General features: G+C 40.0%; 1 protein-coding gene across 1 annotated transcript; it reads right to left on the bottom strand.

The window, feature by feature from the left end:
• Positions 1-56: 56 nt before the first annotated feature.
• Positions 57-15,372, bottom strand: GASK1B (golgi associated kinase 1B). The gene is made up of 5 exons (XM_072862385.1): positions 15,190-15,372; positions 13,448-14,731; positions 6,104-6,318; positions 1,230-1,456; positions 57-945 (listed from the first exon to the last, which is right to left on the bottom strand). The coding sequence occupies exons 2-5, from the start codon at positions 14,442-14,444 to the stop codon at positions 738-740; spliced, it is 1,647 nt and encodes a 548-aa protein (XP_072718486.1). The 5' UTR covers positions 14,445-14,731; positions 15,190-15,372; the 3' UTR covers positions 57-737.
• Positions 15,373-20,672: the final 5,300 nt, after the last annotated feature.

Here is a 20,672-nt window from a genome sequence, read left to right as displayed (position 1 = left end):
AACCTGTACTGAAAATAGTACATTGTAACAAATGACTCATGAGGAATTGTACTCCATACTGGACAGGTAAAAACTGTATTTGTCAAATTAATCATTATTGTTAATGCCATGTTCGCCTTGCTTTTTTTAAATTTCCCTCATGTCCAGTGCAAACACCCCTGCATTTAAAAGAGCTGAATGTAGTCCTCAGATTTCAAAAGATCAAATTAAAATAAAACAAAATAAGCCTTTGGAAATGTAGGCATTTTAGTATTCGTAATCAAAAAGACAAATTCCTGATATGTTTCAGCAGGTAGATGTGATGACAGTTTTCATCAATGTATTAAGTGCTTACAAATCTCTGTTCCCACTTAAATTTGCAATAAAACTTTTACTGACTTGAATGAGGGAAGGAAGAGTAATCCAGCCTCATGTACTGAAAATCCTGTTGCTAATTTTCAAACAGTTTAACAGAAAGAGTGTTCATGGTACCTACATATTACTACATTACTTATGTACCATTTGGTTATATTTCATTTCATTTCACTAGTGACATAGAAGAGACTGCACTGTGTTGAACTGCAGCTGACTTTTAAATGTTGCTTTTAAACCATGTAAGATTTCTTATTATAAATAAACTTGAAAGTTTGGAAAAAATAAAAATTAAATAAGCCTGCGAATTAAACCAATTTTACTGTCAGTTTTTGTCTCATACAAATTTTTTTAAAGACTATCTCTCAGATAGAAACAAGACTGCTTCATTCATTCATGGGCAACACTTTGGCTCCATGCGCATTTATATAAGTAAGAAGAATTTTGGACCTCCTTTCTATTACATCAATAAGCTTTTCAATTCCTTTTCTGCCTCCTTGGCTCTCCCAGTATATTTTGTCAAGGAACAAAGACTGTAGCAACTTCTCGCGTAAACGCTGGCTCCTCAGCACTGAAACTGCAGATTCAGGGAATCTGGAAAAGCACAAAGAAATTCATCAGCTTTGCCATCACTCTGAATTGCAATATTTATGTTGCGGTTTAGCAATTAATTCTATGCATATAGGCTGTGAGTCAGCAAAGGAAGTCTATGCATGGCTACTCATATGCATGTTAATTGTATCTTTTACAGCAGTGGGATTACTCATACATTTTTAGACACATCCTGTAAATGTCTTGGGCCCATGATATCTATTCCAGTAACGTAATGTCTCATGCTCAAATTGGGAAGAAATTATCAATCTTTTTACAAAACTTACTCATTGATTCCTTGTAGTATTTTGAAGTCAAGATTGTCCTCATTTCTGTCAAAGAAACCCTTATTGTCTACAAAGGCCAAGTGCCTTCGGTCATGCCTTCTCTGAACTATGTGTGTCAGGTCAACAGCATCCTGATCACTACATTTCAGCTTCAGTCCTTGCTGCACACAGGCATCCTCCTTGAGAGGTTTGAATCCACAACAGTTTCTGTCTAGTCGATTATAGATCTGAAACAAAGTACAGCAGAGTGCCAAGTGAAAACAGTATCAAAGTATTTGGTGCAAAGTGTCAGTCATTGCTCACTAACACAGCTGACAGGAGAGCAAGCTCAGGACAAGTATAGTTAAAGTCAGCAGTGAAATGGCGTTGAAGACCTGGTTCCCGTACTTCATGTACTGTTAGAAGCAATTTCCCAGACTGTATTTTATCCATCCAATAGCCACGATTTTTATGTCAGTAGAAATTCTTTGAAAATAATGGAACAATACCGCTGTGTAACTGGAATAACAAGATAGTGAACACAATTCCATTTTTTTTCAGAAGGCTATAGTTTTTTTACATTTTTTCTGCTGGAGAACAATAGAAATAGCACAGCCTGATACACACAGAGGGTCTCCATTTTGTGGGACCTATTAGACTAATAGTACGCAAAATAATTGAAAAGATTATAGTAAGGGGCACAGCAAACCATCAGAAGCTACAAAATGCAAGAAGAGTGCATTTATAATCACAGAGCAGCCTCCCTGAGTTGCACTGTGGTATATACTTTAATGACATGATGGGCTAGGCTATTTTTTCCCATGCGAACCCTCACTTATTCATCACACAGCACTTAGCTGGAAGGAATACATCTGGTCTAACTTTAGTGGTGTAAATGTTAAGCATCTCTTCTGACGTAGTCGTTTATGTTCCCTTTCATAAACGATGACAAGAACAAGGCACCCCCAGAGCAAAGGATGCCATTTTAGGATAATCATCTAATACAGGAAGGATAAATCACTCCTTAAAAGTGCTTCTACCCCTGTTGACTAGATGAGAGTAAATACACAACATTGCCAGGGCCCTGAGTGCACAAATAGGCCTTAATTGCCCTAAGCACCCTCACCTGGGACCTCCACACACACACCCACCCTCTGCCCGTGGGCCCAGGAGCCCCGCTTAAGCTCAGGTCTGGCACTTCAACCCCTGTCTGAGCTCTTCTTGGGGTGGGGGTTTGTATCTGCTGCTTGTCCTGCTGACTGTTGCTCCTGGATTGATGCTTGGGGTTCCTGCTCATTGGCCTTGGAGCTGGCTCGCTGCATGTGCAATGCTTAGGCACGTGCCTGGTGCCCACTGGGCTATCAATGGGACCCATGCCTTCCACCATCCTTCCTGCTGGGCTGCCTTTCCTGTTGCTGGCCCTGCCTGTCCTGCCTGCCATGGGGCTACCCTTGGCTCCAGCTCATCTCCCCAGGGAGCAGCCCTGCTCCTGCTGACAGGTGCTCACAGAGAGGAAGCCTGATCTGGTGCATCTAAGGCTTAATGAGTAGCTTATCAAAGGTAAATAATCTTTTTCTGTCCTTGTTTGTTGTATGCTGCTAACTCTTCAAACTGCTCTAAGCATAAAAACATTAATGTTCACATAAGCCTTCTAAAATTACAAATTTATTTTTGTGACACCCCAGTGAAATGAACTGTTAGGACTCTTCTCCTGCTGTAGAACTATGTTGCATGTTGAAAAGGCCTCCTAATTTTGTTCATCAAATGAAAGTCTGAGAGTTTTTTTGTTTTTTCTTAAGTATGTAGTACTGTTGCCACTGGTCTTGGTGGAAGTGTTTGTTTTCAACTGTGAAAATCCTGAGGAAAGAAATAGATTTCTCTTCTTCTTTCTCCTTTCATGAGCAGCATTCAGCATCTGCAGGCACTAGAGCCCCTCTTGCTTGCAGTGTTCTAGCTCATGGGATCTCTAATTCAACTCATCCAAACGCTTTGCCAAAAAAAGAAGCAGAGGCCTTCCAGACAGACTCCTTTGATGTATAGTGCTAATTCATCTGCACTGCACTTCACTACATGCATTAAATAGATGAGGAGATCATGTTTTTACAGACAGCTTCTTCATAATACCTTGCATCATTCCAGTGTTAAGACAGAATGATGGGACGCTCCAGAATTGATGCTGCAACCTTAATAGTTTAGCATTGGGTTTTGCCATATATTTATGGACATGAGAGGTCCAAACCCCCAAAATTAAAGAAGCTGTTTTACATTTAATGTCCTTATTTTACTTGAGTTCTTGCAGAAGGCAAGTGAAGGTCAGCTATAAGCATTTTTCAGCCTGCTCCTATGTTTTATAGCATTTCAAAGCAGAGATTAGGAACATCTATTGTGGGCACCAAACCCATTCTTCTGAGGGAAGTATGTTTAATAGAGAATACTTTTCACCATTATTCTTTATTTCTGAATGACTTGTGAAGCACAGATTTTTTTTTTTAAACTCTGAACACCTTCTTGGCATTTTTTTGTTTTAGAGTCTTCATGTTCTACTGCTGATAAACTTTAAAGTTAAGGCTGAGAGCATCCAGATAATATTTTAATCTTTAAGAACCTTAAGACCCACTTTCACTCACTTTCTGGTATGCACGCTCTTGTCTGGTAGGCAACTGGAGGTATAAATCACTCTGATACCAGCTACTCTTATAAGATTAATTTGTTTCTTTATTTCATGTACAGTTCAATCCTGTTGTATCTTATTTTAATTGACCTCTCTTTCTGGATAATAGGACTTCTACTATGAAGTTTAAAAACTTGTCTTAGAAGACCTTAAAATTAGAAATCAACACAGAACTCATAAGAATTTTTAAACTGTTCAACAAGAAGACAATGGCATAAAACCATATTTACTCTATGACACATTCTATACTATTCCTATAGGGGTATTACTATGTTTAGCATCAGAATAATCCATATACAGTTTTATACTAGTTTCTAAGAATTACTTGCTCATAGTGGGACTAAAGATGGAGTCATTAGACAAGTGACAATCTATTTTTTTAGAGAAGAATTGAATGCTCTGTTTAACATAACAAGTCTGCAAAAATGTAACCCCCCAAAAAATTGGAAATACCCATTCATCCTAGAACAGGACTGAGAAGGACAGGAATAGGTTATGCATAAGCCAAGTCATGACTTTTATATTTCAGAAATGTAACTCTATAAAAAGCTGAATTCTTGTGAGAGACTGAAAGAGTTAATGTCTCAAATATTGTGGCGAGGCGAGGTGTGATTTGATGGCGACAGCAGGCTGGCTAGCATGGGATGGAGAGAGGGGAGAGTGGAATGTGGAGAGCGTGTCGGAGGATGCGCAGTCCCGGATTCTGACGGACTTTACCATCTATGGCCAGAGATCACACAGGGTTTATCTGAGGAAGGGGCTTGCGACCACCAGAGACCCCTCATGACTACCCCCCTCTGCAGTGCCTGTGCAGAAGATTGAGAACTTTCTAGAACAAGAACCATGTAAGTCCTCAAGGGGTACCTGGAGGTGGGGACTAGAGTATAAAAGACACACCCCGCCAGGGAACCACGTGTGTGCCCATCACTGGAGGATTGCCACGCCTGTCATCGTCATCACAGGATCCAAGGGTGGTGATACCTTTCCTTTTTCTACCCTCCTCTCTTCTCCTTTCCTTTTCTTCCTTCTCTCTTCCTCCACTCTTCCACCATATATTTGGGTATATGAGTTTTGGATATGAGTTTTGGATAAATTGTAACGGGCTGCCTGGAAAAATAGCTCCATTGCCAAATCGCCTGTGTTTGTTCATTGGGCTTGCCAGTTTAAGTTTGTCTGTTTGTTGAATTCGCCAGTTAACAAAGTTGCTGGTCAGACCATTCCTCTGAGTCATTGTCATGACTCTACTGAACCCGCAGCTCTGCCGAGCAGAGATCGGCCTTTGTCGGTACACAGACCGTTGGGGAATTGAAAAGATTCACCCATCTCACAACCCACCGAGTGGGATGGGACAATTGTATAAACAACCAAACACAGTGCATAAAACTAGTGCTTGCTGCAGTTTTAAATACAAAGAGTGTTACACAAATCAGTAAGTGCTGCAGGAGGCTCAGTCACCCAGACCTGTCTGGCAGGCAAGGACAATTGGAAGTAGTGCCATATCTCAGGAAGCCATAAAATTAGCTTCCAGCCAGATTGTTCAGTTCAGTCCTTACTAATACAGGGAGTGTATTAATATTATACTACATAATTGCTGTAACTGTAGCCACACATTGTGATACCACTGGGCAGAGTCCTAGTTTGGTGTTATTTGGAGAGCTAATGATTATGTGCAATACCTAATTGAAGAACAGCAGCCATATCATTCATCAGTTGCTGCCCTGCTCTTTTTCCCTACTAAAGCACTGGCTAGGTTTTTAAAAAGGAGGAAAATTAGCCACTACAACTGTTATCTTGATCCAGATTTCAGCTGACTAAAACCACTTAAATCACCCCTGGGAGCTGGGGAGGTGCAGGAAGGACCACACAGTGAAAAACAGTGATTTACAGTTGTGAACGTAGTCAAGAACTATGTTTGGAGAAACAAGGAGTCAAGGAGAAACAGTATGCCTGCCTCAAGGTGAAGTAAATCAAGATGTCTCAAGACAAAAGCCTTCACTTCCTCTTTTAGCAAACGAGTCAGTTAAGTTCCTGGTCTCTTTCCCTGATTATAAGTTGAGTTTTGGATATTTTAATCATAAGAAACAACCAGAAACGAGTTCAAACTGTCCAAATACATCTCTTCCCCATTTAAAAAAAGGAAATAAACTAAAATGACTTTTCTAGCAGTCCTATGTGTGCTCACATGACTTTTGAGGCAGAAAGTTGCATTCAGTAAATGTTTTACCTGCAGAAGAAAATCAAAGAGTGCCATCTTGGACCACTCATGATGATGGATTTCAGTACACCCCCACTCAGCTTTGGGAACTTTACCATTCTGCCAGCATTTCTGCTTCAATAGCTGCTGATATTGCCCCCAGGTTAATCTCACTGAAGAATGGGTACTATTATCTGTTGGACTCAGTGAGGAATCCCAGAGAATAACAGGACAGGCTTGACCATCTGAAAAAAGAAAAACGTCATTGGTATAGTGCAATGCTGTCAGATGTACTTGATCATTCTTTAGACATTGCCTAAGCATCAATAATTATACCATTTTACAGATGTGGCAGGAAAAATGGCCAGGGACTAATAACTTGATATCCTTTGGTTAATGTGGTCTTACTCCACATCTAAAACCAGCAACTGCAGGAATGGAAGAAGCATAGACATTATAAACGCCTTCGTTGTACAAAGGCTTTCTCTGTTTGAAGCAAGAGATTAATGTACAAAATCATATACTAAACCAGACTATTAAAAAGTTTATAGGTAGATTAAGAGCCTACAGTGCTACTGTGAATCAACAATGTAATTTCCCTCTGATTCCAGTGAACTGATGATGATTTACAAGAGCTGAAAACATATGTCAAAGTATTTTTTCTGCATAATGGGCATAGAAACACTACAAATCCTATACTCAAAGTGGATTTATTTTGTTATCTTTAGTATTTTAGGCTTATAATGTATGATTTCACAGCTCTGAAATGATATATGAGAATACTAGAGAGTGTGGGCTTAGCATGAATAAACACCTTGACAAGTATTTTTTTTCTTACCCAGCTATAACATGAGATCTGTTTTGTATAGCAGCTATTTTGGCCAAATTCTGTAATTCTTCTGTGTAAAGAATATTCTGCTCTTCCGTGAAACTATGTCAAGGGCCTTAGCTTTGGTGAGTTTGAGTGTTCAGAGTTCTTAGTGGGAAGAAACCTCGGCAAAGAATTTAAAATGAGCTTTCCCAGTATAAGAACTGATAAATATATTTCACCCAATATCAAGTAACAGGCATATCTGCCATCTTAGGAAAGTGGAACTCTCCTTTCATTCCTGATGTAATGCTGCTGCTGCATTAAACTGTCGAGGACCCAGGACTGAATGTGGCTTGTACACACATTAAAACAAAGAAATTCTTTATTTTTGGGTGTAGACAGAAGACCAAACTACGATGTCTTGGTACAGAGAGGAAGAACCATTTAACCTCAAAGCTGCTATTTGCTTAATAGCAAGTGTTGGAACATGTATAAAGCTTTAAAATTTATTTATATTCACCTTGAAGGTCAATGAACCTAAAGTCCATGCTATTGCACAATTTATTGCATAGTTAAATGCAGCCTAAACTGTCTCTTTCTTCCACATGCCTATGGAGCCAGAGATGCATCTGAAAAGAAGCTTTCAGAAACTCACATGAAGGCAACGAGATCCATGGCACCTTCTCCAGAGGCAACCCAGACAGAGAATAGCACATAGAAAACAGGTATTGGTGCCAACGGCAAGGTAAAAGCTGCTAACATGAATGCTCCATCTGTAAGCAGCAAGAACTGTTAAAAACAGATCTCCATACAGTTGAATCAAAAAGCAACTTGTTCAAAGGATGCTGACTGATCTAAAACAACAGGTAAGAAATTATCTTTGCCCATACTTAGCAGTGAATCATATGTAAAGATCATCTCGTATTCGACAACGGAGCATGATAGGCCCCACATGCAATCAAGCCCAAGAGAAAAACAAACTCATCTCCAAAACCAGAATGTACTCGACCTTCTCTGCCATGGCTTGCACATACAAGGTAGTCCTCAAGCCAACCCAATGTGCAGCTCCACCACCTCTTTAAATTCCCTTCCAGTTGCCCAATGTTTCCTTAGGAACACAGAATGCGTCCTTCCATTAGGAACATCAATCTCTCTCTTTCACTGGGATCAGTACTACCTTTACCAGCACCATGCTCCATACTATTTCATCTGTTGAAAAAAGCACTGAGCACTCCTGAAAATCAGGCTTCTATTCTACTGAGGTGCCTGAATAAGTACTTAGAAATTTGATTGGGGAAATATCTTAGCCATTTCCTCATCTCTCTCGCTCTGGCTCCGTCACCGATATTGTAGATGACTTTAGCCAAGTCAGTTCAACTATCAGCTAAGGTTCTTTTCCAAGCCAGTTGGAGAAAGTCTATATAAGCATTGGGAATTGTCACAAAAAAGGACAGCTTTCTTCAGGATCTATTATTTTTATATCTCCAATAACAGCTTCTGTAACTATTCATGAATTCTTCCACAAACCAAATACATAAACGGTCTTCTAACAAAACAAACATCTCCTGTCTACCCAAAAGGGAAATGATAAACAATAGTAATATAAATACTTGAAAAATATGAATAATATCTTGCCAGTTTCCATTAAGATACAAAAACATTTTTAAAAGACCAAGGCCAAATACAGGAAATGTTTGCATTTCAGAGGAAATAGGAGCAGAAAAGATGAGCCAAAATAAAATCTTTCAACTCTGTAATATAAATTGAATTACAGGAATATGAAACAGCAGCTTCAGTAAGGAGCAGTGACTCAAACTTTTTATACTCACGGGAAAAACATAAAGATGCTGAATTAAAGCAGAAGTGGTCTGATTCACAGCTGCATGAATTGGCATGACCCCACTGAAATCAGTGGACCTCTTCTGATTCAAACCTTGTGAGGATGGGGCTGAAGTTAACTGAATGGTGAAACGTAAGGGCCTGGCTAAGAATCAGAGCTTCCAGTTTGATACAGCCAAAACTGAGGAGATTGAGCACACTTCAGAATAAGTCCAGTGTGTTCTGCATGCACTTCTTTCCTAATCAGCTTTATATATTAACACAAAGGGCTACTGCTTTTATGTTGCTGCAGCTGCATTGCACTGAATCTTGCCCAAAGCTGTCTGACTCCGTTTTCTTTTCATCTGCCATTTTAGATTGATATATCTACTTGACTATCTAAAGATGATCTGCAAAATTGTATGGGAAAGATTTTTCAAAACCTGTGTCAGAACCAGCTTCCTAGTAATTCATATAGATTTTTAAACATCAAAATATTTCTAAAAATTTCTTAGCTCCTAAGGAGCTACTGGCTCAGGATATCCTAAGTTGAATAAGATAACACAGGTGGAACCACAGGCTGCTGAGACTAGAGTACCTCAAGGTACTCAAACTGCTTCATGTGCAGTTAGATAATGTATCACTGCATGGCTTCTTCAACATAGGCATCATCTTAGATATCCACACACCACATCACTTTGAAAATAGCCTGTATGCTTCTTAACCACAAAGATGCTATTGCAAATGTTACTGTTCCATCTTGTGCTCTAACTTGTACCTACAGCAATTTTTCTAACTTCCTTGAAAGAAAATATTTTTAAACATGCCCATGAGAGCATCACTAAAAGGAGCAAATCTTTCTCGAGGTACTTAAAGCCCTTTCTCAAACTCTTCATTGTTCACTGTAAAGCAGTATAGCTTAACACTGCCACATTTGAAAGAAACAATGTAGTTGCCCACATATTAGCAGGAGAGGGTAATTTCCTGTGGAAAGATGAGAGGGACTGACATACAAAGCATTACTTGAATTTGAGAGTTTAAGTTCTGAGGGAAGATACAAGGGACAGAAGCAGAAAGCAAAGAGAAGTTAGGCCATTTTTCTTTCTTCCCTTTGCACCTTATTTGCAATGTTTCTGTCCTGCGCTCATATGGATGTCAGATTTAAGGAATGCACAAAATGTGCATTAGTTGCTCTCTAGACTATGGACTGCATAATTGCTTATACATGAACTTCTCTACCCAACAAAATATTGGAAATATGCCCTCTGGTAGTACCCCTCTGAGAGGTACAACACTATGGTGTAAGTTGTTTGGGTTGATAGAAAAGAGGACAGATAAATTGAAGCCTTTTAGAGCATTCTGAATGCATAAGGCAGTGTTAGGTTTTTCTTATTCTTTGCCCTGATATTAGTGATTCATAATATCTTTGCCTGCTTTTGCATAACTTTTGGTGGGATGGCAAGGGCAGGCTGATAGTGCAGGGTATAACAGAAAAACCTATGGCTCCATTTAGCATTATGTAGAGGTCAGTAAAGCAAAATGACAAGTACAACCAGTGGAGCTATCTATCGTATGTCATTTGTCTATTTGCACTAAACCAACCATGAAGTGTGTTCCTCAAAGGAAGAGTTTCTTGCAAGTTTTAGGAAAAAGTGGTTCTGGGCAAATAGTATGTTCAATCTTTAGCTAAAAAAGCCCAGCTGAATTGAGTATACCTGTGCTTATTCTTCTCAGCACAGGATAGAGCATATTTAGCCAAATTTACGATATCAGAAAACCAGGGGGGAAGAGGGGTGGTTGTCAGCATGCAGTAGTTCAGGCCCTCAGCCAGTGGCACAACAAAACTGCATAGCAATAGCTGCGTATTTTGTACCAAAAGCTGAGTAAAGAGCTCAGCCTTGTTGCTACAATTCAAGGAGCCAGAGTCCTATTCCCACAGCTGTCAGCTGCAGCACAGGAGCAAGGCTGCTCCAGCCCATGGTACTCCAGTGGCAGCTCAAGCCCTAACAAATGCTGGCATCATCCTACCCTGCAAACGCTGTTGCTGAGCTAGAGGCAATATGTGCAGTCCTTTTACTTAGCTTCTGTGCAAATTAATTGAGGTAGGGCTGTGACACCAAGCAAGGTCACTTATGCCTCTCCTGTTCCTCAGGATGATCAAGTAATGAAGATTCTCAGTCCTGTGGTATTAATGTGACCATCCCAAAACTCAGACATACAAGGGTCAGCCTCCATTTGCTCCACAACAGACACAGTTTTATGATTATTTCTTGTTATTTTATAAGCTTATCCTTCTTTGTTTATAGGTGTTTTGGAGCTCTTGGTGTTTTTCATGCCTTGTAGGTAGCAATGAATGAGTGCTTGCATATGCCCAGAATCATGCTCTTTTCGCCTGTAACACTGAACTCAAAAGGGCTTTGCCCACCTGTACTCCCCAGGCTTTTTACGTTTGGCCAATTCATTGCAAAAATATGAGGGAAAGAGTTATCATACCTGATTTTTCCATCCCTGATGGAAAATTAAGATTAAAAAATTCAGTTAACACTTAAAAGGTTTTACAATTAACTAGGGAAGGTAAGGGCAGCAGATAGAGGACTTGCATACAGTAGTTTTTTAGACTTTAAAAAAAAAAATCAGTGTGGGATTTGTGGGAATAGGGGAAACAGAACCTGTACAGGGATTTACTAAGCAGTTCTTTGAAACTGCTTTTGACAACATGAATGACAGTTTTGAAAAGCCCATTTTTTAAGATTTTAATGCTACATCAAACACGTCTTGTTACATCAGATCACAACTGAGGCAAGCTAAAGGGATGTGTCGTGGAGAGAGATATGCCAGCCCAGAAACTGTGTATGTTCATACATACATGCACACTCTCTAATCCTGCATTGCTTTCTTTCCCATATGAATAACCATGATTCACACAAGCTACCCTGTAAAAAACTTTACAGTGCCTACCTAATCTTAACTTAAATGCATATAGGTTATAGAAATGAGCTCACTAATTGTTCGTATTATTTTTAAGAATATATTTTTGCTCATCTTCTCAACACAGATGTTTTCCAGATTATGCCAAACACAAGCATGTAAATAGTAATGAGCTCAAGTAGATATTAGGCATCTGAGCTCCAGCATATTTCCAGGCTAAACAAATGGAGAGAGACAAGGTACAGTAACTGTTCCAAATGCTCTCTTCACCCTTTAGCTGGAAAAAATGAAGTGGGACCAAAATAATGTTATTTCTCTTCTCATCACCTAGCAACACTCTTCTTGCTATAGGAACATAGCCAGTTATGAGGAAAAGAAAATTAAAGAGGGCAGAATGACTCTCTCTGTCCCAGACAGGCCAAAACATACTGTAAGGTGACAGACACTGAGCAACACAATGCACAATTAGCCTAATAGCAGTTTTCAGAGGCTTGCAGTCTGTCATCTCTGCAGCCACACTGTGCAGAGTTCCTCCAACCGAACTACCTTAATGCCTTGTGACAGCTCTATAGCAATAAATCTTATTCCTAAAAATAAACTAGACATAATGTATCTTCCATGCTCTGCAAGTATGAATAATATTCAGAAGCCTCCAAACTGTTGTTCCTAGAGATTCATTCACTTTGTTGCACAGGCTGCCAAAAGGAAGGTTTACAAAACAGGAAAAAATCAGAGATTACTGGGTCCTCTTCCTGCTGTCAGACTTTCGAAAGTCATTCTTGCATTATTTTTTTTTTAAGAAATGCAGACTGATATAAAAATACTTTGTACAAGCTAATTTCAGCAGCAAGAAAGGAACAGCAAAAACATAGCTAGCCACTTTAGCAATGATTCATTAAAATGCAACGTAGTCCTTTTGGATTGTGATTTGTGACTGTACAAAAATAGCAGTTAGGCTGAAGACATATTTAAAAGATAGCAATGTTAGAAGTAGACTTACTTCTAACTCACATTACATGTCTGAAATCTATCTTTAATTTCACTAAAGAATAAAAATCAAATTTTTAATTGAAAACTTTATACCAATCATGTAGCAGGCATATTGAGATATTTACTGTGTATATTTCTTTGTTGGCATAATATATAGATGTATGTAATGAACCTCAAAATGTACAGCAGAATTCACTGCAATGTAGTATTTTTTTTTTTTAATTACTGGGGAGAGGGAAGCACTTTTTAAAAATTTTTCAATTCCCAGAGGTATTAGTATCATGAAAGTAGCATCAAACTTCTGCAGGAATTTCCCCTGCCTCTCCGAGTAGCTTATCTGACTAAATACAAACCCCTTTTCCTACCAACTGTTTGAGAGATTAATTCTTGTGCTCACTTTCAACAACATTTTATTAAAGTCAAATCTAAAAGGTGAGAAAATTTTAAAAAATATCAGAAATACCCATTGAATCACAGGGTATTCTGGAATTTCTTTCACCAGTTTCACTTTGGGCAGACTGTACAACGTCATGCGATCTACGGAGGACGCCCTCTTTTCTCATTCCAGACTCTTGTGGAAGAGAAGTTCTTACTGCCCTCAGCAGCTCAATGGTACTTTATCTAAACTTTGGGGTACTGCATCCTTTGAACAGGATAATTGCACTGCAGAAATTACACACAGATACCAGCTTTACCTCCCTGTAATGATGGGGTTACTTCTCAGGCTTGCAGGAGTTAAAGGTGGCTGCTGCCCTGTGATTAACACGGGAGGGGGAAGGAAACCTCAGCACCCCACCTGCAAGCTGAAAGCCATAGGAATGTGTTACCTTGGAAGAACTCCAATCTCCTGCTTACAGAAGGTAAGCTCCTATTCAGCCCCAAGATCCTATCCAAATGAAAGGCAAACACCTCGCTCATGTCGAGGGGTCTTTTGACGATGCCACAGTGCCCCTGGACACAAGCGGTTCCTGTGGTGCTCGGACCCCTCGCAAATACTACCAGGACTGCTTTGTGAGAAGGTACTTCTTGGATGTTCTCTATCCGAGAATCTGCCAGCATGCGCATGTTTAAGATGTCTTCTTTGCTCAGCCAAGAGGGAGAGCTCTCGCTGTAAATCCTGATATTGCTTTCCTCAGCCTGGGGCTGTGCCTTCATAGCTCCAGAAATCCCCCCAGGTCTCCGGTGACCCCTCTCCCTGATTGCCATTCCTTTATGCCTGCGTTCATCCAGTTGGTGCTTTCTCGCCTCCAGAGCTACGGCTGCTCCCATTGCACCCATGTCACGCGTGGTCCTCCCCAGCTGTTGGGCAAAGGCCTCTTCCTGGCCTATAAAAGCAGCTTTTGGAAATTGCTGCCCATAGGACAAAGGGGTTGCATGTTTCTTCCTGCGCTTTGGCTTCACTGTGCCTCTGATATTGGCAGGCTTGCTGCGCTTAGACCGCAGGGTGATATAAACTACATTGGGCGGCAGCAAGGTCCCATTGCTACCAAGCTGGGGTTCCTGGAAATTGGGTGGTGACAGGGTGCCATCCAGTGGGATGCCCAGAAAAGGAGTTTGGGCTGCATCGTGGAGACTTCTGGAACTGATCTTTTGGTGTCCTCCTTTGTGCTGGGGTAAAACATGACCCACTTGACTGACGAGGAATCCCAGGTAGATCACACACGCAATGCCAACTAGCAGATTCCTCCTTGTCCTTGGGCGCCTGCAAGTCCAGAGCCTCAGCACCCGTGGGGGGCACAGGCAGCAAATAAACAAGTTTTTGATTTTACTTGGCTGATCAAAGGTGGTCATTTCTCTAGTGAATCCACATGATGAAAACAGCATAAAGTCTTCTGTACATTCCAGCCAGGATGATGATGCATGATTTCCCTTCCCAATTTCTATTTCTCCTTTTCAAAATAGCTTCCAGGATGGGTGATGGACAGAGGCTACTGATATGCCTGGGAACGTGTTTAGCACTAAGGATGCTGACACTCCACCTTCTCAAGCCGTTAAATTCTTATCGGCCACCACAGGGGGAGTGATTGGCTTCAGAGAATGAATGGAGCCAGCTACGTAAGCAAAGTTTACTGACTTGTAGTCTAAAACATCTGAAGCATCTCCTTTGCAAACTGCAAAAAGAAAAGAGTAGTAGCATTTCATTTCATTTCTCTCATATGGCATCTGTGGTTCTATATTTTTAAGAGATAGAAGTTCTAGATGAGACAGTATGCATCTAGAAATTTGTCAGGATATATCTTTCACTTTCTCATTACAGTATAAACTAAACACTAAAATCATGAAATACAGGCTCAATTTGCAATCTCAGCTAGCTGTATTCCAGCATTAGAAGAAAAGCTTGTCAAACCCAGATCATGGTCATCTTTTTCTTATGAGACAAAGTCTTCACTAAACCTCGTGTTATGGAAGTGCTGTAAATTATACATTAAGCACCAGTAACTGTAGCAGTTAAATATGCACATATTCACTAACAGAAACATATATTAGCAGTGCCAAATTTCCCTAGTTGAACATGAATACAGTTCACATTCATAAATATATATTGCTATAAAAATATAAAATCTCTTACCTATTCACAGCTTGACACATCCTTCATTCTGGTAAAGTCCTTAGGTTAATAAAATAACTTAGTAAAAGCTGACGTTCTCAAAGTATTCTAGCACATATTTCAGTTTTAAGTATGGTTCACATTTAGGTATTCATTGCAAGCTAAATACTGTTTGGAAGCTAACTGTACTGAGAGGTGGTTTGCATATGAACTGCTATAAACTCACATGAACCTCACGTTATAAAAAAAAAAAAAAAACAACCCACAAAAAACCCAAAACCCAGCAACTTCTATTTTAAATTCTGTAATGAAAAGTCTTGTGAAGTATGTGCCTTCCAAAAGTGCATTCCATCTATTTCTAGCTCCTGAGGGCCCTCTAGTGCGCTGCATGCAAATGTACTGAAGAAATTCCCATTTTCTGCGTTTGTTTGGTTTTTTTTTTAATTTAAAATACATTCCCCCCCCCGAATTTTAGAACTTTTGGGAATCACATATTCTTCTGATGAGAAATGAAAAACAGATAGTGGTTTTTAAAATGCTATTATCATGCTATTAAACAGCACAGGAGCGTTTCCTATTTGTGCTTTCCAAAACAAGGCACAGCATAATCACTATACAGATGGAAAAGTTGAGGCAGCGAGAAGTTAAGGGCTTGTGCAGCATTAAGCAGTGAGACACTGGCAAAGCTCTGACTCCTTGCCTAGTCTAAGTACAAAATAATAAAATGTATAAGTTTGCTGCAATTCAAGCTAATGGAGATACTCTCTTCTCCATAATTAATACTAAGGGGAATAGACAGTTAAGGAAATGGTTTATGTTTCAGATGGGTCCAATCTGAATTTATAAAACTTTGTGAGTGGAATTTTTCACTGGCCATCACTTTACTTTTTGTCTAAATGCGTACTATCAAGTTAAGATGTCAGCATCCGTGCCCGTTACCAGGAAAAGAGCTTTCATATCACCTGCTTTTTCCAAATCTGAGTTCTTGGAGGAATAGGGATTGTAAGAAATCTCTCTGGCCACTTAAGTTCTTCTCTCTTTTTTTTAGTTCAAATTGGACTGAAGGGACATATTCCCAAAGAATAATTCAAAAAGCTCCAGACAAGTGTATCAATAGTCAGTAAAGCTGTGGCTGCTGCCGCTTAACATTTTTTATACTTTAAAGAAGTTGCCAGAGATAGTCATTATTAGATCAGCCTTAAATGCTTGAGGGTCCCTCTGAAAGATGAAGGGTCATTAGCGAGAGGCACCAGCTTTGCAGCTCATTTGACCAACAGACACTGTACGTGGCTCGCAGCCAGAATGGCCTTCTATATCCTATTTAATACCAGTGCAAAGTGAGCACAAAATATCCACAAAAGTTATATGGCTAAAACCAGGGTAAATAAGGGTAACTGGGTATTGCAGCCTGAGAGCAGAATTTCACCCATAGTGTGTATTTACATACAGGCATGAAGAAATTTTTTGAAATGTCTAAGATAGGCTCCCCCCCTTTAAGGATAATTAATGCATTAAAAAAAAAAAAAATTACACCTCCTGGATTCTGTTTTGACTTGCTGCTGATTCTGACTGCACATAATTCAGCATAAAGCTTTTACTCCACTATATTTCTTCCAAGTGTCTTTGAATTATTTTGGGGATTTTACTTTATATTGCTAATGGCACAGAGCTGCTTGAGTTGGAAATGTATCGCACTGCAACAGTTGTTTTCAAATACCCAGTTCTTGCATGTAGACAGTACCATGACCTGTCCATTACAATCAAGCAGTACCGCAGTGCCAAAACACAGACCTTTCCAGTTACTAACACTTTTCCTTTGCTACAACATTTCTCTTAAATTAAAAATTTGGAACCTATATAATCTTCTTACTGCAACTCTTTAAAGATTGTCTAGAAGAAATTATAAAAGGATATGGAGAATTGTTCTTCACTCCTCATTTCCTATCTAGCCTAGAAATTAAAATGTGGTGTACCCACTGATGTACAGTGTTGACTGCTGAGGGCTTTTTGAGGCTTTCTAAATGTGATGACAGCAATAATATTTCCTTTATTATTCATGTTCAGAAAGGAGAACTCATTCTTTAAATGTTGCACTGTTACATTCTTTGGAATGGATGGTGGTAGGAATTCAACTAAATAGCATTCAATATCTTGTTAATTTAGCAGATATTTGCCTCTAATTTTGGATCTTTAAAAGCTAACATATCAAGAGACATTCTTTTTTTCAGCTCTTGTGGTGTACAGCTCCAGCGCCCTACTAGATTTCACAAAATAATCAAGGCTGGAATGGCTATGGACTTGCTTGGAAAACAAACATTTCTTTGTGTTTCAGGAAAGACAAAGAAAATGTTTGTTGTTCAGGTGGGTAGTATTCTTCTTTCTGGAATCATTACTAATCCAAAGCTGCAGCAGGGCACTAAAGGGCATTATTGAGCTGAAAGGGTACTTCCTCTGTGATCATAAAATATTCAAGACCAATTTTTTGAAAGAATAGACTGAACAATGCTAGTTGTCTGACCAAATTCTGGCCAAGGTTACTGCACTTTGCCTACCTATATTTAGCCTGTAATGTCAGTTAGATTCTGTATTTATTTCTTGCTCTAAACTATATCTGTGGTACTGCCATCTGCGTCCATTAAACTCAACTTCTCATGTCATTTCTTTATATATCCATATTTCATGGCCATTGTTATCCATTCCTAAGTTTAGGAACACAGGAATATCAAAATTAATATTGGAGAATAGCAATGAATGGAAGAGGGGAATTTAAGAAGTATTTTCTAGTCCTTGACATTGCTAGGTATAGTTTGAAAATGTAAAAAAGAATAGCTGAGTTGCGGATTTGCAATTCTTTTCTTCTTTTTTTTTGGTTTAACTTCTGAAATTCATCTCCACCTGTACCTGCATTTGTAGAAGAAACTAGATCAACTTGTATTTGCGGGAAGGACTGTCACCCAGGGTGCTGCTGATGGTGCTGGACAAGCCACAGACTCTGAAGCAGCTAGTGGCCAGCACTGCCACCAGCCTTCCTAGTAGACAGTCTCTGGCCAGCCTTCAGGAGATGGGTGGAATAAGCCAATGACCACCAGTCACATGCTCCTGCATCTTGACTCATGTGCTGGCAACCTCCAAGAGAACCATCCGGTTACTTAAACGCTCTGCTCCATTTTCAGATCTCTGAAGATGGGAAGACAATAGTAACCAATTTTTTAGGAAATAACAAAAATTCACTAATTCACTGGAAAGTTCTCAAAACCTCCTGTTCACAGGGTTTACACATCAATCATCCTCCCCTACACAATCTCCTATAGCCTTTCACCTTTGTATCCTTCTTAATCCTACCAAGTACAGCTCCTTCCTTCTCATCTGAATTATTATTCATACTCCTTTTTTACAATTTCTTTCGTAGGTGATCTTCTTCCTTCCTTAATCTAGACTAAGTACAGCCTTTTGGGATAGTGAATACTACACCTGGAGAACTAAAGAAAAACACAGAGAAAACAATTTGTAACAATACAGTGATAAAATATCATTGTTAATACAAAAAGCTACCCAGCAGCTAGCATGTTTCTCTCCAAAATGACAGATTGGGTGTCAATTTTTACAAGTATCAGTTTTGTAATTTAAAGCAATACATCTCTTATTTCTTCATCTAACCCTTCCTTCTTGCTCCACTCAGTCATTTCAGTTTTAAGAGATATGGGATTTAAAGATGCTTATTTTTTTAGTTTTCCAAGATGTCTCAGTTTGGTTCTTCCCACTGTAGTTATGACTGCAGAAGTTGCTGTGATTCAGCAAAGAACAAAATATTGTCTGTGCTGGTTTGTAGAGCATTTTGCAACAAAAGATGCTCTTTATGTGGACACTTATTATATTCATAGAAGGCTGCTCTGAAATTTGAAATATGAATGTTGCCATTTTCCATTTTAGTAAACACTGTGCATTCATGAACTTCCTTTCCCTTATACTTTTCACCTCCAGCAACCTACGATTTCAATAAAACCGAACAGCACAAATGAATTAATAAGAGCCTGTCCATATTTGAGGTGTTTCATTTGTACCATTAGTGCCATTTCAACTGTTGTGTTAATGAGAAAAACAATGTTCCAAAACCAGCATGGTTTGAAGAAATAGTGAGGAACAGATGAAACAGTGAGGAATAGGTGAGTATCAGTTCAAGTGGGATAGAGACAGTAATTAGAAGTGATTGCTGGTGATGACTCTGAGATCCATTCTTCAAAATGAAACCAGGGGCACGATTTTTGGAAAACATTTTCTTTAATATCAAGATTCTTCTGGAGCCGAAACTCAGCATCCCTCTTTATCCCTGGACACTTGAAAGGATGTAATTTCAGGCTACGCTCCTTATGGTGCGTGCTCTTGCTTTCCATGTGCAGGTAGTTCAATGTAAAAGATTAACATTTTCTTTTTTTCTGAATAATGTAACATGTAGACTTGCATTGCCTTTAGAATAAAAAGTACTTCTTTTTTTCCAGGCTACATTTGTGATTATTGTATGGGATGTTGTTCCTCTTGGATGCCCTACAGCTAAACTGTTTCCATAGAGACCTTCTGCAGTTCATCTCTCTAAATGTCACATGGACAGACATTTATTTTTAAAATGATTGATAAATGGTCCACTCTTAGCTTTACGAAGTCCATGGGACTGAGAACTTATTCTCTGGAGAAAAACCATGTGTCCTTATTATCGATAATGCAGATTTGATTTGCAAAATGTGAAGCATTACTTTAGAAGGCTTGTGCTGTCTTTACAAGATCGATTTGGGCTGCCATCTGGAAACTGTACTCCAAGAGGACAGAGAGAAATGTTTGCTTCGTGACTAAACATGCTGACTAATAGTCTGAGCTTTAAGTGGTGTGGGTCAAATCCTTACAGGGAAATCTGCAAAAATCTCCTCCTGACATCACGCAAAAGATTTTTTTTCCCACTCGATTTTGGTTGTCAAACAACGTGGAGGCTTCCTGGAGCAAAAGGCGGTAATTTTTGTGCTTAGGAAAAAAAAACCCGCCGTCTGCTGGCTGCCCAGCCTGGATGCCCTGACCTGGCAGGGAGCTTGCCCTGCCCTGCTGCACACCACAGGGCCAGCGGCCGCTGCGTGGCCTGGAAATGCGGATGCCCGCTGCCCTCGGCGGGGGCCCGCGGCCCCCCAGCCCCCTGGCAGCTCCCGGCAGCAGGGAGGCCCCGGGGCCGAGAGAGGAGCCGCAAGGAGCCCGCCCTGTCCCCTCCAGTAGCAGTCCTGTCTTCGCACCGTGCGGGTGGGCCTGGGCACCCGCTGCCAAAGCCAGGGCGCCTTTTACTCCGTGGGTAGTACGGTAACAGCAACAGCCTACGAAGTACACAGGTGCACTTCCACTAGAAAATAAATGAGTCTCATCAGCTGCCGTTTAAGACCGGGGAGGGGCAAAGGCGCTTTCATCACTCCCCGAGTGCCTAAATTTAAGACTTCTCTTAGCATTTCTCGCCGACAGCCGGCACCCCGGGA

The sequence above is a fragment of the Ciconia boyciana genome, chromosome 5 (assembly GCF_034638445.1).
Source record: "Ciconia boyciana chromosome 5, ASM3463844v1, whole genome shotgun sequence".
NCBI classification, from domain to species: domain Eukaryota; kingdom Metazoa; phylum Chordata; class Aves; order Ciconiiformes; family Ciconiidae; genus Ciconia; species Ciconia boyciana.
The sequence above is the reverse complement of the archived record's forward strand: the minus strand, read 5'-3'. Positions and strand labels throughout refer to the sequence as shown.